We start from the raw sequence: 19,049 nt of genomic DNA, 5'->3' as shown, positions 1-19,049 counted from the left end.
TTTTTACCATATTCACAATTGATCAAAGGTCAGGGGATCAAAGTTATTACAATTCATCCCAAGGGGACCACGGATGTTTGTACCAAATTTCACAACAATGCATGCAATAGTCATCAATAACAACCAAAAATGTCAACCTGCTGAGTCAGTAGGATTCATCATCTTGGGACAATGACTGTACAAAATGTCATGGCAATCCATCCAAAGGTTTTTGAGGTATTTCAATCTGGACCAAGGTGGTGGACTGACCAACCAACCAACCAACCGATATTGCATTTTCTAGAGCCATGCCGCTAGTATGGCTAAAAATTAATGGCAGATGGTTTCAATAATATGGCTATGCAGATCCACAAAGGAAGTCTGCAGAGACAAAATTACATCTTATTTAAAACTGGAACCTTTGCTGCTGCCAGCAGCCCGGGAAAACAATGATTAGTCAATAACGGATCAATACAACAAGTGGGCCTGTTTAAAGGAGGATCACTCTTAAACTTCACAAAGAGAATAGAACAGGAAAAAGAGCAGCTAAAGAACATTATATCAAAACATCCTGGTCAAAACAAAAATTTATATGATCACAGCCAGCACAAAAAGGCCATGCTGTCTTCTTAAATCACAGAACCAATTAGCAAATTTCAAATAATAAAAGAAAAAATAGTCAGTGTGGACATTAACTGAGTACAGTAACATAAAAAGTTAATTTTAAGCACAGGCAAGGCAGGTTTCATTTGTTTTGAAATCTGAATTCAACACTGAAGGCAAGAATTATCTAAATACTGAAAAATGAGAACTGAAAGAACATTGATTTAGAGAGATAGTGAAGAAGAGCCTGAAACTACAAAAAAAGATGGCATGTGATGTTTGCCTTCTGACAAAGCATCCCTTTTTACTGTAATGTTGAGCTGAAGAGAGAGAGAGAGAGAGAGAGAGAGAGAGAGAGAGAACCAGCTTTCTGAGGAAATTGCCCTCCGCTCTCCTTCATCACTGCAGGTCTGCTTCCCCCTCCTCCTCTCCTGGATGTTCACCATTAGACACGCTCAATTGGATTCCTGTCAGATGTGTGGCCTCGCCCTGGGTCCTTCATACGGGTGACTGAGCATGCTGTATGTGTGTATACGTGTGTGTGTGTGTGTGTGTGTGTACATCTTTGTGCGTGAAAAAGCTAAGAAGCTTTCCCTATAAAAAATTGCTAACACAAAATGACATACGCACACAAACAAACATGTACACACACTAATACATTATGCGAGAAAAATACACACAATTCAAGGCTCAGTTCGCTTCAGGCAGTGGTCAGCATGCACCTATTAGCATGGGCCTTGGCACAGCAGGGTAAATGCTGACACAGATTTGACCGAGAGGTTACGGTGCTGAGATTTACTGTTCGTTTACGTTCATTGACCTAGCCTTGGCTTCTCGCAAGATATGTCTCTGTGATGTGACCATTGCTGAGGGTGTAACCTGCTTACACCATGACCTATCGCAGGGGAATAAATAGCTACCTTGGGAGTTTTGACCATATAATGCTAGTCTTTATAAGACTTGGCTTGTTCACCTTTCACTGGCAGAGTCATTAACTGTTATGTTTGGTCAGAACATAAACACTACTGCAAAACTCATGCCCAAACCATGGAGCTAAAATGAAAGGGTTTACAGCTGCAATATGAAACATTATCTTGCCAATAACATATGTTATTCTTCTCATTATTATTGATTGGCGTTAAGTTAAAGCATGGAACATACTGAGGTTTGTATCATTCGCTCTGGGTCTGATTCATATCTGAACACAGCCAGTGGTGAACTGGGTTTTGGCTATTAAAGTGAGGCAAAGAATCACAGAACAGACAAGTCCTGGGATCAATAACATAGGTGAAAAAAAAGGAAACAAAGGAACAGCCAAGCTAAAAGCAAAGCTTCTGGGAACCTTTTTTTCTGACTGTGTGCTTCTTCGAGCCTGTGAAGACTGTGTAGATACTGTAGTTACTTCAGTCTCAGATTGGATGCCACACACAGCAGCCAGCATATCGGGATATGTGGCAACTAAGTGTTAGAATGTGAATTTGATCATATAAGAGGGGAAGAGGGCAGGACTAATAAATTTTGTGTGTCAAAGTAAAAAGTTGTATATTGTACATGTAGTTTTAAGTAAGGTTGCTCACATTAAGTGAGATTAAGAACTCCCTTTTCTTCAAGACAGCAACAAATACTCTATATATACTGTACTTGCTGTAATGCCTCACAGCTAGTCCTTTTATTGGATTTCTACCAATAACACAAGTCTGGATCGCTTATAAAACACTGATCCTCTGAGGAGTGACAATAATTATTTTTGTGGTTGGGCATCTAAAAGGTTTATAAAAACACATTTACTGTGTGTCTCAATAATGTTATCCTTACAATACATAATTTAATGAACACACAACAGTCAAAATAGTCAACTGCAGACCAATTTAAAACTGTTCAAAAGTCTCTTGTCAGACTTAGTGTAGAGTAAGCACTGTTTGTGTACAGCACGCAGGAAAAGTCTACATCAGGCACACATAAGTGTCACTCAGGCAGACAGGGGACATTTCCATACCATGTCTGACCATGACAAAATCATGTAAAAGATGAATCTTCTAATAATGCTGTTCAAGTGGATAATAACTTTGCATCATAAAAAATTACTTCTTCATTACTACTACTTCTTCTATTCTGCTGTCACAATTCTGAGCCACATACATATAAAACAGGAATAAGACAGGACCGAAACCCCACCACCACTCTCCCTGAAAAACACACACATGTACAGACAAAGCTTTGGAGTATAAGAAAATCTAAAGCATAACTAAATGACTGTGCAGGAAAAAAAGGCAAAGAGGCATGAAATCCATTTGTGTGTGAGGTAGATGTTAAGTTGGGGGCAGGGCGGGAACTTTGTAGGCTAATTAGCTACTATTATCTATCGCGCCCAGTGGCCTGTGCCTCTAATCCTGCTGATTAAACACAGTGGGTCTCCACAGCTCGACAGTAGCACCAGAATGATAAGGCCACAGAGCTCAGTGATGACATAAATGTCTGAGTGGGACTGGACTACATAGAACTGGCACTGTTCTGATTTGCATTATACCCCAGGACACTGATGTAAGAATCACAAAATGAAGTTGAGGATCTGTCTTGATACAGCCAATGAATAAATATAGAAAAAGTTTAAAACCATTTCCCAACATCCACTCGAGATTTACTGCAGCTCTTCTCAAGCCCAACACAATACTCTAAAATTTCACTTGTATTGTGCTTTTTGGTATTCAGGGCTGTTTACAACAAAATACAGCCTTACCCACCAAATTTCAAAACACCTGACTGGAACCAGCTATCAATCCAAAGTGTTGTCTTCTACTGCATGAACCAATACCAGACAACTAAATCCTTATTAATGGTTCTTGATGCTGTTAAAGGTTTTTCTTACATCAGTAATGTTTATAATTGCAGAAGTAGTAAAACAGTATTGTATCAATGTCCAATATTTTCAGTAAATTCTTTTAACAGCCAACAAACACAACACATTTCTGGTAAACATCAACTGTAACATGTGATTAAAGCTGAATTAATGATTATTCTTTTAATATTAAAATTTAATCAAATGACTTCCTATAATGTAAAACAAATCCAAGTACTGCCAGTCCCACTGAGAATCAGCTCATCAACCAATTGCCACCCCATTTTAATCAAATGTGAACATTTACAGTAAGATGTTAACTATGATAATCTAAAGTACAACATACTCACAGTGAACATGGAACGGAAGTTGCTGAGATCAGTGAACAGCTCCTCCACAGAGGTCTTCTTGGGATCGATGGCAAAGTACTCCAGCACGTTCTGATATAGCGTCTCCATATTGCTGTGCATTATCACCAGCTTGCCATACTGCTCCCGTGCAACCTTGCTGAAGCTGTGAGCATTGTGGTCAAGGTCAACAACACATCCATCACACAGTAAGTGTTAATTAAATTTTGCTGCGAGTATACTACACCCCTATTTGACAGCACTACAGGAAATGTAGGAAAAAAGCATCCACACATGTTGCCTTAATGATATGCTATATATGATACTGTCAGTCAGGTTACTACTACAATGAGTTCACTGTTATGATCCCCTGCGACCTACAGCATCTGTGGCTCATGTCTGGCTCCTGGTTGGTGTGTTGGTTTATCTGACATGCAGAATATTAACTGCAAATATAAACGCAATTCAAGAAAAAGAGGAATATATTCTACTCTCAGATGTTACTGCACTCAAAGTTCACAATATTTTAAATTGAACCCTCTCTGCCACTGTAATTTCAAAACCCATGCAATCAGATTATAATTTACTGAAAATCTTTTTTGCACAAATTTCACAGTCAATGTAAACAGCAGCAGATAATGACGTATTTGCATTTAACTGTGCTCTTGGCACTGGTTCTGTTATCATTTTTAGGCCGCCTAACCCTAAAAATTAGCTTTTTTCCCCACTGTGTGGACCAATGACATGTCCTTGCACCTCAAAATGTCCTAAGAATAGTGTCAAGAGCTGGTCATCACAGACATAAATATATCCTACAACACACAGAGATCTAGCAAATATTACTGATTTTACAATTTCCTGTACAGTAGTCTGTGCCAAAACTGACTAGCAAAGAAGATTGAAGACCATTAAAAGTTCCTCCTGGGTCAACCTAACAAAGCAAAGGACAGCTCTACTGTGTGGATGAGGACAAATATGTAACGGTTGTGTCAACGTAAGCTGGAGAGGTCTCAGTGTCAGAGACAAGTCAGGGGGAAAACAAGAGCAGTAATACACATCCTGCCTACAACCAAGGCGTACAGTTAAGCCTATTGTAAGTCACCACGCTCACAATCTAGCAAGCATGAATTTGCTATTCAAAAATCATTTCCTATATTATGATTCATGAGAAAATCTGTTTTTAGTCCTTATAATTTTCTGTGCAAATCAATGAAAAAAAAAAAAAAAACCTACATGATGTGTCCCTAACCAGCAGTCCTGTGAATGACCCCAACATCTTTGTCTCATGGCAGATAAGAAGCAACGGTGTATGTGTGTGTGTGTGTGGTATCACAATTATGTGGGCAGCCTCTCTGGGGCCTATTGTGCCCCTTCGTTATTGCTCAATTGATGGACCTATTTGACGTCTGGCCTCAGTAGAATCTAGGTAGGGATGGGACTACCTGTTTACAGCTGGATAAATGCTGTTCAATAGGCACTGCTCCCAGATTGACTTGTCAGTAATATCTTTCCAAGCCAGGAGCTGGGGGAAAGAGGCATGAGGAAAGCCTGAGCAGGTGATGGAAAGCAAGAGAGAGAGAAAAGAAGAAATAGCCAAGAGCCATGGTTGATAAGTATCATGGGGTGTAAAATATCTCTCCTCCTGACTTCTTCCCTATTCCAGAGAAAGCAGTGTTCCACTGCAGCTCATTTTCAAGAATTCATGTTCACTCTTGCTTACTTACTGACCCTTTACTCTCCATCATATTTCTTTCTCCCATTGTTCATTTGCTCATCCTCCTTCTGTTTCTCTCCTGTTCTAATCTGCCACCTTTACAAGCTTAGCTCACATTCAGAAGTGTAACACTAGACCAATAATACGGTAAATGTAAACTCGAGTGGTGCATGAAGTGATAATGGAATTTTCAATGTCACCAATGTCACACTCCATGCTTATCATGTTTAGCTGGTGACTGTATATTCCATTGGCTGTCGCCAACAAACTTCATCAGCTGCAGGTGAAGCCGCCGTGTGTAAAATTGATCGAATCATCTTTCAAGAGGAAGAGGCTTTTTCAGGATGAGCACTGAAACATCTTCAAGAATAAAAGAGAAAATGCCCTTTCCTTCTACTTTGATCTAGTACTTTGAGGTATCCTACGACCTGGATGACTGGGAATCTTCACAGATATAACTGAGTAATGCTCAGTAATAGTCAGTATTCAATAATGTGAGGTACTAGAACAATGGTTCAGTCTAGGGATGCACCGATATATCAGCCAAACACGGTTTTGGCCTATCGGCAAATAGGATGACATTCACCGATGGCAGCGGCTGATGTTTATCTGTTGTGTTGCATCAATTTTGCGTTGGCTAAATTTTGTGTTGGTTATTTGTATTTGTTGTATAGCAAGCAAAAAATGCTTTTGAAGCAGTTATTTTTCACAAAAAAATAATATTTTTCATGTGAAAGGAGGTTATATTAAAGGTTGCTCAATAAATTTGTATGACTGAATTTATGCTCATTCAAAAATAGTGTAATGAAGGGCTGGATGACTTTAAAACAGTTCCGTTATTTTTTTTATAATGAAGATTTCTTTGTTCCCCAGGTACAAAGGGGGGAATAAATAACAAAAACAAAATAAAAAACAACAAAATAACATCGGTATCAGCTATCGGGCAAATTGTTATTTTAAACATTGGTATCAGCCCAGAATTTCACAATTGGTGCATCCCTTGTCCAGCCACTTTAAAAATCTTGATTATACCAACATGGCTTGCCAATGTTGATTAAAAAACACATTAATAATATAGATTAATTAAAAAATTGGGTGCAGAATTCAGAGTTGCTGAGGAGGTTAGTTCACCTCATTTAAATTTTGTTTTGGTTTCTTGTAATTTAGTCCTTTTTTGTGCAACAAAATAATTTAAAATGAAGTATATGTTATTATACAGTATATCAAATAATATATTAATACTTACAATAATACTTATTACTTAATTTAAAAAGGTGCACAAACATCATATACCTATGTCATTTAAATTTATCAAATACATGTTTAATATATGCTACATCTTATGATACTTATTTCCAGGTTGCAGACACAGGTTGTGACTATTAATTAGGCTACCAATCAAAGCTGTAGTGGTTCTGCTGTCTCAGCCAACAAATGCTGACAACAGATTTCAAGTCCCAAAAATATGAGCACAGTTTGGGGTTGTGAGGTTCACATATGGATGGAAAGCAAAGCAGTGAAAGACAAAGCTGTCAAATCCATTCTCAGCAAACCTTTCAATGTTGCACTCAAGTTCTCTGCTAACTACTATAGCACAAGCCATCAGTGCCCTAGCCCCAAGGCTATTGATCAAAACTACATGAAGGAGGCTAGGTACAGGGTGTATTATTGAACACACACTTACACACCTGGTCTGAGACATGCCTGTCAACCTGATCTACTAAACTACCTCAGAGGATAGTGAATAATTAACACTGCTGCCAAGCATATATGGACAGCTGTCAGCAATGGACCTGGATATCCAAAGAGGGCAGTGAAACAGTAAAGAGAAATTGTGTATTTATGTGTTTGTGAATTAGCGCTTTTGTTTAATTATCAGAAACTGACAATTAAATAAAACATATTTCATTGCTTTTGTTCTGTTTCCAGGAACATACAACAATGACTGACGCTGTGAGAGGGAAAGAGAGTGCCAGAAAGACAAAGGAGGCTTTGTCCGAACTCTCCCTCTCTAACTCTTACCTTCATTTTGAAGTTACCGTCAGTGTGAAGAACCCTTCAAAAAGGAGAGCTGAAAGGCGTACATAAACTTGACTATGGAATGGGATGAGACTCACGACTTTCTTGATCATCAACAGTGGAAAGAAAAACATGTGTTTATATAGGACCAGGCTTTAATTTATGCTTTAACAGCATATCAAGTAATGAAAAATTTCCATTTGAAAGGAGAGGGTTATAGTCACTTTTGAAAAGCAACATTTTTTTCCCAAAAATCAGGGAGGGGGAGGGAGTCCAGGTTGAAAGTGATGGGAACTAATGGAACACAGCATGAGTATTTAATTATGTAAAAGGTAAAGGAAATGTGTTTAATTGGGTGTTTGATCAACCAAAGACTAGAGATTCCCCTCCTTTTATACCATAAGTTCTGTGTTGAGCTATGAAAAGCTGCTCTTTTGCCAGCCTATGAAGCACAACAGTGTTAAATATAAACATATAAATTCTATTTCCATTAATATTCTTCTAACTTTTGTTCTGTTTGATTAATTACAGTAAACACATTGAACAATGCCCTGGACTGGTGAGTGAATGCATGTGTGTGTAAAGGATATAGCCATTTTAGTGAAGAACATGTCGTTGGGGTCATCGGAGGAGGAGAAAGTCTCCAGGTCTCTCTCCAGCTGCAGCAGCTGCCTCTCCATCTGCCTGAGGCTCTTTTCCAGATTCTCTGCAGACACTGACACACACCCACATATATCAAGACACACACATTTGCAAAAGCACACAGAAACACACCCACGTGCCAAGGAAATGTGAACAAAGAAGCAGAGAGAGGACAACTCAATTAAACAATCAAAAAGCATTATTATTTTTAGGCTCTGAAAGAAAAAGAGAAAAACAGCATGCACAACAAATAACACAGAAAATGAGAGAGAAGCCAGCTCAATTGCAAAGCATGCTTATGCTTATTATGGGTTCACACTGTGCCAGAAACACCATGGGAATAAACAATGACTGAGGAAAACATAAACATCAAATGAAGGTATGTTCAATACATAGCTTTTTATTATTCTGTTTGCCTCTTATATGCTTGTGTGTGTCGTAAACCATTAAATTAATACAAGAATGCAATGCCCTTACTGACACATACTGTAGTGAAAGCAAATGCCTGCTCTGTTTGCTCATATATTTAAACTGTATCTGTGGCTTTTCAGTAACACAGAGTGACAGATTCAAAACTGCAGCCTCAAAGTATGAAGATGGCAGTTGAAGTAGGAATCTTTCTACGCCCTCCTTCTTTTGTCTTTAGTCTTATCAACAGGTGCATGGATCATGCAGGTGCGGGAGCAGGGGAACACTGAGCCTAACTTTCTGTTAAGTTGGTCATGGCTGACACTTTAAGCTAGTCACTGAATATAGCATATGGTTTAAATTACCCTGATTAGACCCTGCTTGACAAAAAGGCATAAGCTGCTTATTTTTAAGTAGTTTCAAATGTCCCTTGATCCTAATACATGCTTTACGAAAAGTAAAAGAAGAGAGAGAGAACTTCAATATAGCTAAGCTTCTCACTGAAGTTATAGCATAAACCCCATTTACTGATGGGAACATACTGTCTTGGACATACTGTCTTGGAATGGACACACACACTTGTTCAATCAGACATCTTGACTGCAAATATTCTAAAAGTATGCAGTAGCTGAAGTTGTACAATTTTTCTTTAAATTTGAAGTTTAATGGAGTTTGAGTATGGTTTTTTCACTGCAGGTAAAGGTGAGCATATGAATGTATGTACAAAAAAATACACATTCATGAATTCAGCTAGTTGAGAGGGAAAGTAAGGTGGGACTTTTCATTTTGCTGTCGGTCATGATTGAGAAAGAAGGCCAAACACTGCAGTAACAAAGAGAAGACTTCATATAACACTCACTACAGAACATCAACTGCATCTGTACCTGTCAAATGATTATCACATCAGTTCCTTCTACTATTTGCATGTTTTACTTTGTCCTCAAAGTCCTATCTTTACTCTCTCAGCAATTTGTCTGTTTATATTCATTCTCTTTTTCCCCCTTCTTTTTTTCAGCTCTCCTTCCCTGTATCTCATGGTAAGCACTGACTAATAGTTAACAGTCGAAGGCACCAATGATGTCTCAATCAGAGCAGTATTCAGCAACTGCTCTGCACTGACTGGCTGTTACATTTTATTTTGGTAAGAAATCACCTTGCCAATCTGAACAGTTAAAAAAAAAAAAAAAAGACCATGCAGAAGAATTGTGATGTGGAAAAAAATCTTAATTTTTTTTTCAGAAACAATGAAAGCAATTTGGAAAAGACACACCAAGAGCACACATTAAGCAATGCAGCAACACACAGCTCCATTTTTAGTACAGATCCTGACACAATCCTGTCAAATGTTTGGAAAATCACAGGCCTATGTTGAAGCCATTATAGACGTAGAATCACATGACATTAAATAAAATATTTAAACATCTGTGTTAAAGTAATATCTGGGCTTTGCTAACTTACTTGGAAATTACTATTTAAAAGCTGTTTTTACCCTTTAAAGCCTAACATCTTTTACCTGTGACAATGTGTGTATTAAATGCTGCTACTGTGCTAATCAGTTCATCTGTAAGTTGTAAAATGGACAATTTTGTGTCTTAAATGGATGTAGCCTAACAAAAATTTGACTATAGAAAATTATGTTTTGCTGGTTCAAATCCAAACAGAAAATCATGAAATTGCTTAGATTTCACAAAAAGTTAAAGTTAAACTACAAAGATTATAGAATGAATGAAGCTAAAACTTTAGAAGATCCAGATATGCAAATTATCTGTGTTCACGATAAGGGTGCAGAGGGATTGTAATCTTTTTAAAGAGTCAAGCCTCTCTCTTTCTTGCCTCTTAGGTGCAGTTTTATTGTGCTATAAGTGAATATTACAAAGAGGTGTGGGCATCATACAGAAGTAGAAAGAGGCCAGATAGGCAGTCTGTTAATCGAAATGATTAAAGCCCAGTGTTGGTGCACTGACTTGAGAAAATAGCAAGGAAGGGTGAGAGAGAGCAAAACAGAGAGGGATCTCCTATTTTCTTAGCTTCACAATCCAAGCTGCAAGCTTTTGGCAATGACGCTCCCTAAGGTGGGGGACATGCATGTCTCCCGAAGAGGAGACATGCAGATGAGAAAAACTGAGGTGTATGCTTTAGGAGAAAATCTGCCTGAAATGTGCTTCAAAACAGATGATGCTGATGATCTATTTAAACACACATCTGTCATATACAACTTAAGAATTGTGAAATAATTGCTCTGTGGTACAGTGGGAGAAAAAACATAAAAAGGTGTTTCCATATCTTCTTTGTTCTCTCTGGCCACCCTCTTGCTTTCTCTTTCTGTGTGTTAAAGCGTGAGTGATTTTTATGAGCAGTGGGGCCTGAATGCCTCTGTGGTCCAGAAGGGTTGCAGACAGATATAGGATGTTTTAGAAGAATACTAATTGGAATATTTGTAGAGGTCAAATCCCCCATTGACATCCTTTTATTACTCTGCCAACCTGCTTTGCTATAAATGTGGAGCACACAACCATGCATACTCACTCACAAACAGCCGTGCTACAGACATAGCTCCACTATAGATCATCCTTTGATGTATGGAAGTTAGGAGACTGAAAACCGCAGATCTGAGTCCAAAGCCTGACAGACAAGTGTGACTAGACTGATGGTGCCAGAGGCTGTGAAGTGGAGACTTGTAATGCAAGAAATCCTGGTGCACACACTCAACGTGCTGAGCACCTTTGTCATTTCATTTTTTTTTTTCCAATTCAACCTTTTAAATCTCGAGGAATCATTGAGGGCATGGCCTCATATTCAATGATGTCAAGAGTACAAAACAAAATAAATACACAAAAATAAGTAACGAGAAAACAGACAGCAACAGAACACAGTTAAAAACAATTACATTCAAGTGTGGAGTGGTTTGTAATCATGGTTTTAAATTGACCTATAAGTACAAATGTGTTGAGTTTTAGTGTGTGCTGTAAAATATTCCAAGTGTGTGCAGCACAAAACCAAAGGCAGTTTTCCCAAATTTAGTGTTTGCACACGGGACATCGAGCTTCAACCAATCACTAGATCGAATCAAATAATGACTGTGGAACCAGTTTAATAAAGAAGTGACATATTGTAGCAAGTTGCCATTAAAGGCTTTATAAATAAATAGAAACCAATGCTTGTCTTACTGTTAGAGATGCCCACCCAACCTTTTCATACAAGATGCAATGATGAATAGAATAATTGTCACCGGCAATAAATCTTAGGGCAGCATGATAAACTGAATCTAGCTGCTTAAGAGTGGAGGCAGAGGCGTGTCTATAGATATCACCATAGTCCAAGACAGACAAGAAGACGGCCTCAATTATCCACTTCCTACTGAACATTGGAAAATTAGCTCTGTTTCTGTACAAATACCCAATTTTTTGTCTTAGCTTGCTGACAAGTGTGTCAATGTGAAATTTAAATGCAACTTTTTGATCCAGTCAGATCCCAAGATATTTGTACTCTGAAACCCACTCAAGTAAATTCATAGTGGTAATATGCAAACTATTGTCCATAATATCTGTGGCTCTAGAAAATAGCATGTATTTAGTCTTGCTTGCATTCAGGACTAATTTCAAATTTAAAAAATGCATCTTGCAATTTGTCAAAGGCTTGTTGTAGTATCTCAGTGGCTGAGTGTGCAGTACTGCAAAACAATACAGAACTGTATCATCTGCATAAAGATGGGCATTGCAATTTGTTATAAAGAATGTAATGCTGTTAATTTAAATTGTGCTTAAGACAGGACCCAAAATTGAACCTTGTGGAACACCCTTTGACAGTGGTAGAAATACAGAATGATCGTTTCCAAAAATCACACATTGCTGTCTATGAGATATTTATAGGACTTATAATCAAAACCAGTATCACGAAGACTCTGCAGGAGCATAGCATGATCAACAGTGTCAAATGCTTTTGATAAATCAACAAAGAGGGCAGCACAATATTTCCCTTTGTCAACAGCAGATACAACTAAAAGTAATTACAGTCATAGTACTGTGTTTAGCTCTGAAACCAGATTGGAGTGGACATAACACTGAATTTCTTGAGAGGAAAGATTTGAGCTGATTATTAACTAATGACTCCAGGACTTTAGCAAGACAGGACAGTTTGGAAATTAGCTGATAGTTATTAAGATCACTTTTATCACAACCCTTATGCAGTGGGACTACATGTAATTTCCAGACCTGAGGGATAACTCCAGTAGAAATTGAGAGGTTAAAGAGATATGTAATTTGTTCAGCAATATTTGGGACACAAGCTTTAAAAAATAACGGTGAAGTTTATCCTTCCTAGTTTCTTTCCTGCAGTCAATAGTTTGAAGTGCCTCCTTAACAACAGAGGAGGTGAAGGCCTGTAGGGTGAACTGAGATGTACAGTTTAAGGAGGGCACATGAGCCAAAGGCTTACTATTAAGAGCAGATCCTGAGTATACCATATCAAACTGATTTCCAGCAGCAGCAAAATGGGTGTTGAAAGCATAGCAAATCTCTGATGTCTTATTTATTGGGCAGTCATTAAACGTAACATGAGAAGATATAGATATAGAGGATTTGTTTTTATTTACATTTACTGCTTTCCAAAAATTTGACGGGTTTGTAAAAGAATCAGAGATTAATTCTGTGTGATAACTTGCTTTGGCTTTTCTCAAAGAGGATGTGCATTTATTTCTGAGTTGCCTAAAAGTCAGCCAATGGGCTGTTTCACCAGTATTCCTTGCTAGAACCCAGGCTTTGTCACTTTCCTTGAACATCATTGCTAATTCTGTGGAGAACAAGGGGCTTGATCTATCTTTAACCCTAAGCTTTTTCAAAGGTGCATGTTTATCAATTATAGCCAGTAATGAATTTGTGAAATATCCCAATGTCAATTCTACATCTGATATTTCAGAGGTGTTATGCATATTATTGTCAGCAAGGTCCCTGAGAAAAGACTGTTCAGTTTTTAAATTTCTTTTAGTAAGAATCCTAGAGCTTGATCTTTTCAGTTTAGTACGTCTGATGCAGGCTAGAGGACAGTGGTCACTAAGGCCAAGCGCGAAAACTCCAGAAGCAGTAATTTTGTCCCTCCTCTCAGAATCAAATCTATCAATATTGATTTTGAAAGATCCTTTAAATTAGGTCTGGTAAACTCAACAATTAGCTGTGACAGATTGAGATTGCCACACACCTCTTTTAGACTATTTGATTCATTTGCTAACCAGTTTAGATTAAAGTCACCTAGAACCAGCATCTCGGAGTTACTGAGCAAGTAAGTTTGCTTGTTTATTAATTGCACTAGAGACAGCTGAGGGTGGTCTGTATACACCCACCACATTAATTAAATTGTTCCTAGATAGGTTAACTTTCAGAGCAATACATTCAAATGAATAATAATAATAAATAAAACTTTATTTATAGAGCACTTATCAAAACAAAGTACAAAGTGCTTCACAACAAGAGTAATAAAATACCACAGTGAATGATGAAAGAAAGAAATAAAATCCACAAAAGCAATAAAATAAATAGCCAGTTCAGGTAAAATCAGGATATGCTTTCCGATAAAAAGGTGTTTTGAGAAGAGACTTAAACGAAGACACTGACTCAGACAACCTAATTTCTTCGGACAAGTTGTTCCAGAGCCTCGGGGCCCTGATAGCAAAAGCTCTGTTCCCCTTAGTTTTCATCCTGGACTCAGGAACAGACCAAAGACCCTTGCCCGAAGATCTCAAACAACGTGAAAGTTCATAAGGGATTACAAGGTCTAAAATATGGTCTGGAGCCAGGCCATGAAGAGCCATAAAAGTAATCAACAAGATCTTAAAATGAATCCTAAAACAAACAGGGAGCCAATGTAAAGAGGCTAAAACAGGTGTGATGTGGTCGTACTACTTGGTCCTGGTTAACAGCCTAGCAGCTGATTTTTGTACAGTCTGCAGTCGTGTCAAAGTTTTTTGATTAAGACAAGTGAACAGGCTGTTATAATAATCGAAGCGTGAGGAGAAAGCATGTACAACAGTTTCTGCATCACTAAGATTTAAAATAGATCCGATTTTTGCAATGTTTCTGAGGTGATTAAAAACATGATTGCACAAGCTTAGTGATATGTTGCTCAAAACATAAATTGCTATCAAATAAGACACCAAGATTTCTTGCAACAGGCTTGATATGTTGTGACAGATTACCAGTAAATGGCAGTATTTGTTTAGTGATGTGTTGGGGCCCAATAACACTGATTTCATTTTTATTTGAGTTAAGGTGAAGAAAATCTATCGACATCCAGTTTTTTTATGTCAGACAGGCAGTCCTGCAGAGAACTCAGCGTACTAAGGTCAGTGGGCTTGACAGGGAGGTATAACTGAGTGTCATCCGTATAACAATGAAAAGAAATACCATGTCTGCGGATGACATCACCCAAAGGAAGCATATATAAGGAGAACAGTATTGGTCCCAGAACTGAACCTTGAGGCACACCGTACTTGATATGGGAAAAGGATGACATGAAGTTGAAGTCAGTTAATGCTGACACAGAATTTCCTATTGGACAGATAAGATAAGAACCAGTCTAGTGCAGTGTCAGATATGCCCACCCAGTGCCTCAGTCTATCTAAAAGAATGCCATGATCAATTGTGTCAAAGGCAGCACTTAAGTCCAACAGCACAAGAATTGAACACATGCCTGCGTCTGCATTCATTAAAAGGTCATTGGTGACTCAGTGCTGTAGTGTTGACAAAAGCCAGATTGGAACTTTTCAAAGGTATTATTGTTTTCCACAACAGCAAGAAGCTGCTTAGATACAAGTGACGAGAATCTTCAAAATAAAAGGCAATTTGGAGATTGGGCAATAGTTATCCAGGAGGATGGGATCAAGCCGAGGTTTTTTTTTAGGACTGGCTGGACACAAGCAGTTTTAAAGTAATCTGGGACGCAGCCAGTAAACGAGCTGTTAAAAATAATTTGTAAAAGGGGCACAATACAATCCATAACTTAAACCTAGTTGGGATTTTGTCCAGAGGGCTGGAGGATACTCTCATAAGAGACATGATGTCTGCGAGTTCAGGCAGAGTAACAGCAGAAAAATTGCTCAAAGAATCCCTGAGCGGGTGATCCACATCTAAAAAGGCAGGATTGAGGGTGATATCAGATCTTATTACCTCCACCTCCACCTCCAAGAGGCAGGGTTAACTAACTGATCCACAGTCTTAAATAGGAATCTGGGGTTGTACTGATGGGCAGAAATAAATGCAGAGAAATTACATGTTCTTGCATGCTTCACTATCCTATTATAAAGGAGTAATAACTTTCATAGCCACAAAGTGGACTTGTAGACCTGATTTCTTCCATCTGCATTCTACTCTTCGGTATTTTTTTTATTTTTTACAGCTTTGAATACTGTTATTTAACCAAGACTGTTTTCTAGTCTTTGGGTTTAGTCTATTTTTCAGAGGAGCTATGAGATCTAAGGCTGAAGAACACAGGTAGTTAAAGTAATCAACCAAATCACTGGTGTTGGAAGAATCAGGAAACACATTGCCAGGAGAACTGAACAGTGTACAGAATTTTGAGGCACTATACTCATTAAGGACGTGTGTGTTCTTAGAGTGGGATAAGAGAGTACTAGCAGCCTGTAATTCAAAGTTAAAAACAATGCATAGGTGATCAGATACAAACATGTCCTTGATTTCCACAGATGGAGTTTTCAGGCCAAGACTAGGTCTAAGGTGTGGCCACCGGAATGATTTTGGCCGGACACATGTTGTTGAAAATTAAAAGAGTTAGTGATATTTAAAAAATCAGCAGCAAGGACATTAGAGTCATCATAATTTAAAACAAGACTGGATAAAAACTCAGGGAGTTCCAACAAGAAGGAGCCAGCTCGTTTAGGGGGGCGATAAATAATAGCAAATATGACCAGGAGGGGGCCACCGATTTTTTACATGAGCACTTCAAAGGAGGAAAAATCATTGCAAGCTATGAGGTTACACTTTAAAGGCTTCCTATAGACAGTAACAAGGACCCCACCTCGACCACAAACCCTAGGGCAGTCATAATTTGGAGGGCACAATTCAGCCAGCTGACTCTGATCACTAGAACGTATCCAGGATTCTGTTAAAAACATGAAATCTAAATCAGTAGAAGATAAAATCATTTAAAATAAACGTTTTGTTAGAGAGGAGGAGCCATCTTAAAAAGTCTGTGCTGGGTCAGATTTGAGGTTGAGAGGGGAGTTAGGGTTCTGGCCCGGATATTTATTAAGTTATTATTATTGCTGTGTCTGTTTCATATTGAGGACCTATGCAAAATTACCATTTTAGCACTAGAGGTATCTGGGCTCCAAATATCAGCACTATGATCAGTCCACAAGGGGGGGTTAGTGACAGCAGAGGGTGCGTGGCTGTTTTTGGTGGGAGAAAAGAGAAAGAAGAAGAGCGAGGGGAAACAGGTGATGTAAATAGTCAACAACGTGAGGAGGACAGCACAGCGTGCTGCAGGTTAGCCGCCAGCATGCGAATACCTGACTTGTTGGGGTGAAGACCATATCGTGCAAACAAGGAAGAACGATCCCAGAAAAAGTTAAAATTGTGAATAAAACCAACGTCATGAGTGCTGCAGACAGACTGGAGCCAGATATGAAGGCTGAGGATCCTGCTAAAACTGCCAATTCCATGACGCAGTGTAGGAATTGGACCCAAAATAAAAGCATGCTTTCCAGTGCTGTTAAGCAGGTCAAAGAGGTGGATGAAGTCTGCTTTCGTCAGCTCCGATTGTGTGAATGACGGCGGTGTCATTGGTGCTGACATGGACTATGATTTTCGTGATAGTCGTCAGGAGTGCAGCCAGAAGTCTGGGGAGCTTTTCGAGGACGTCGGGGGTCGTAGCTCCTCGATGATCGTGGAGATCGCCAAGTTCCATTAGCCGTCTGTGGGATAGTTGTGGCCCGGGCACTGCTGCGGCGAGGGGGCGGAGTCCTTCTTAGCAGAGGTGTTCTCTGCCATCTCAGGACGAATGAGACCTCCAGAGCTTCTCCTGATCATAGCCTCTTTCAGTAACTTGCGGCGAGAGGAGGAGGAAGGCTTGACTGCTGGAAAAAGGGAGCGTCCCTCCAGTGTAGGAAAGTCCTGCATATCCAGGATGTCAAACCTGCTGGCCAGCGGGAGGTCCCGATGTGAAGGTGGAGGAGGCAGGCGCTTTGCAGCTTATGTGTCCTTGCAGGCTACAGTCCAGTGCTCCGGTTGGCATGGAGTCAAACTCACCGGAGCCTTCTCACCACCCCCGCCGATGAGTGACTGTGCATCCACTAGGGCTCGGCAAGGAGTAGAAATGTCAATGGGTAGAATGTCAATGTAGAAATGGGTGCAAAGCCCAAAGCAATGGCATTGCTTTGGGCTTTGCACTCATGAGGAGCCACGGATCTTCAGGCTTAGCTGAAACGGCTTCATGCTCCGGGGCGCCAGTGATGATGGCGCAGAGCCACGGAAGAGTGGGATCATTGTCCAGTGCTGGAGTGGAGCAGTCAGCCTAGCCGCCGGGCTAAAAACAAACCTAGCTAAGCTAGCAGCAGTGGAGGCAGCCCGGTAAACCACGTCAAGTTGCATCCAGCTTAAAATCACTTAAGATCCATACGTCCGATGACTAAAAACTTACCAAGTTAAAACATATAGGTAAAACAATGGCCAGGAAAACAGTGTAGTGTAGAAATCTTGGTGTAAAAACTCGATAAAATGTCAATTTATGATGGTTTAAGACAAAGCTTCTAGCGGGTATTTATACCTGGCCAGGGTCAGAGGGGGACTTACTACTTTCTGGTACAGCAGTAGCCCTTAAGCCAGATGTGAAGCTGTCTTAGTTGGCTAAACTTTACGTCGGCAAACCGGGGTTAGGGCACTGGGCCTGAAATTATGCACTGTTTGCCAGTGTTCAAGACACTGTCCATGAGGCAGACAAAACCCTCTTTAAGTTTCTCCGATTTCTGCATCTTGAGATCGATTGTGCCCACATGCATTACAACAGTCGAGACGGGTGATGACATAGCATCTGTAGGGCGGAGGTGTTAATGTCCTTAATGAGAGCACCTGGGTGGCATGTGATGCGGCTCCTGTTGATCTGGACATGACGAACCATGGATGACCCAACAACCAGCACGGATGGATAGTTGGTATGATTGGCATCAACAACTGCCTCAGTGTACGTCCCAGGGTGCACACCAACAGAGGAGCTAGATGGATATCCCGAATGAAGCTCGACCAGGTGAGAGCAAGTTGTAGTAGTGGTGTGCTTGCTTGGGTGACGGGCAGACTGCCATGGCATGGTCAGAGAGGAGGCCGGTGGCGATGGAGAGTGTTGCGGTACGGTCGATGGCACGGAGGACTGGGGTTACTCACACAGAGCAAAGGGGAGCGGTTGCCTCACAGCTTTCTGTCCTTCACCAAGATCCAGGGCTCTGGGGTAGAACAAGCTCAGGACTTGGGTTTTGCTCCAAGGCTCAACCATGCATCTT

General features: G+C 39.7%; 1 protein-coding gene across 1 annotated transcript in view; it reads right to left on the bottom strand.

The window, feature by feature from the left end:
* The window catches only part of LOC122875815 (protein diaphanous homolog 3-like), a 183,962-nt gene that overhangs the window by 71,747 nt on the left and 93,166 nt on the right, over positions 1-19,049 (bottom strand). Inside the window, exons 23-24 of the mRNA XM_044195365.1 lie at positions 8,089-8,213; positions 3,769-3,933 (exon numbers count right to left, since the gene is read on the bottom strand). Of these exons, the coding sequence (XP_044051300.1) occupies positions 3,769-3,933; positions 8,089-8,213 (290 nt within the window). The remainder of the gene's footprint in view (positions 1-3,768; positions 3,934-8,088; positions 8,214-19,049) is intronic.

The sequence above is a fragment of the Siniperca chuatsi genome, linkage group LG1 (assembly GCF_020085105.1).
Source record: "Siniperca chuatsi isolate FFG_IHB_CAS linkage group LG1, ASM2008510v1, whole genome shotgun sequence".
Classification (NCBI taxonomy): Eukaryota; Metazoa; Chordata; class Actinopteri; order Centrarchiformes; family Sinipercidae; genus Siniperca; species Siniperca chuatsi.
Note: the sequence above shows the minus strand (reverse complement) of the source record. Positions and strands in the feature narration are given on the sequence as shown.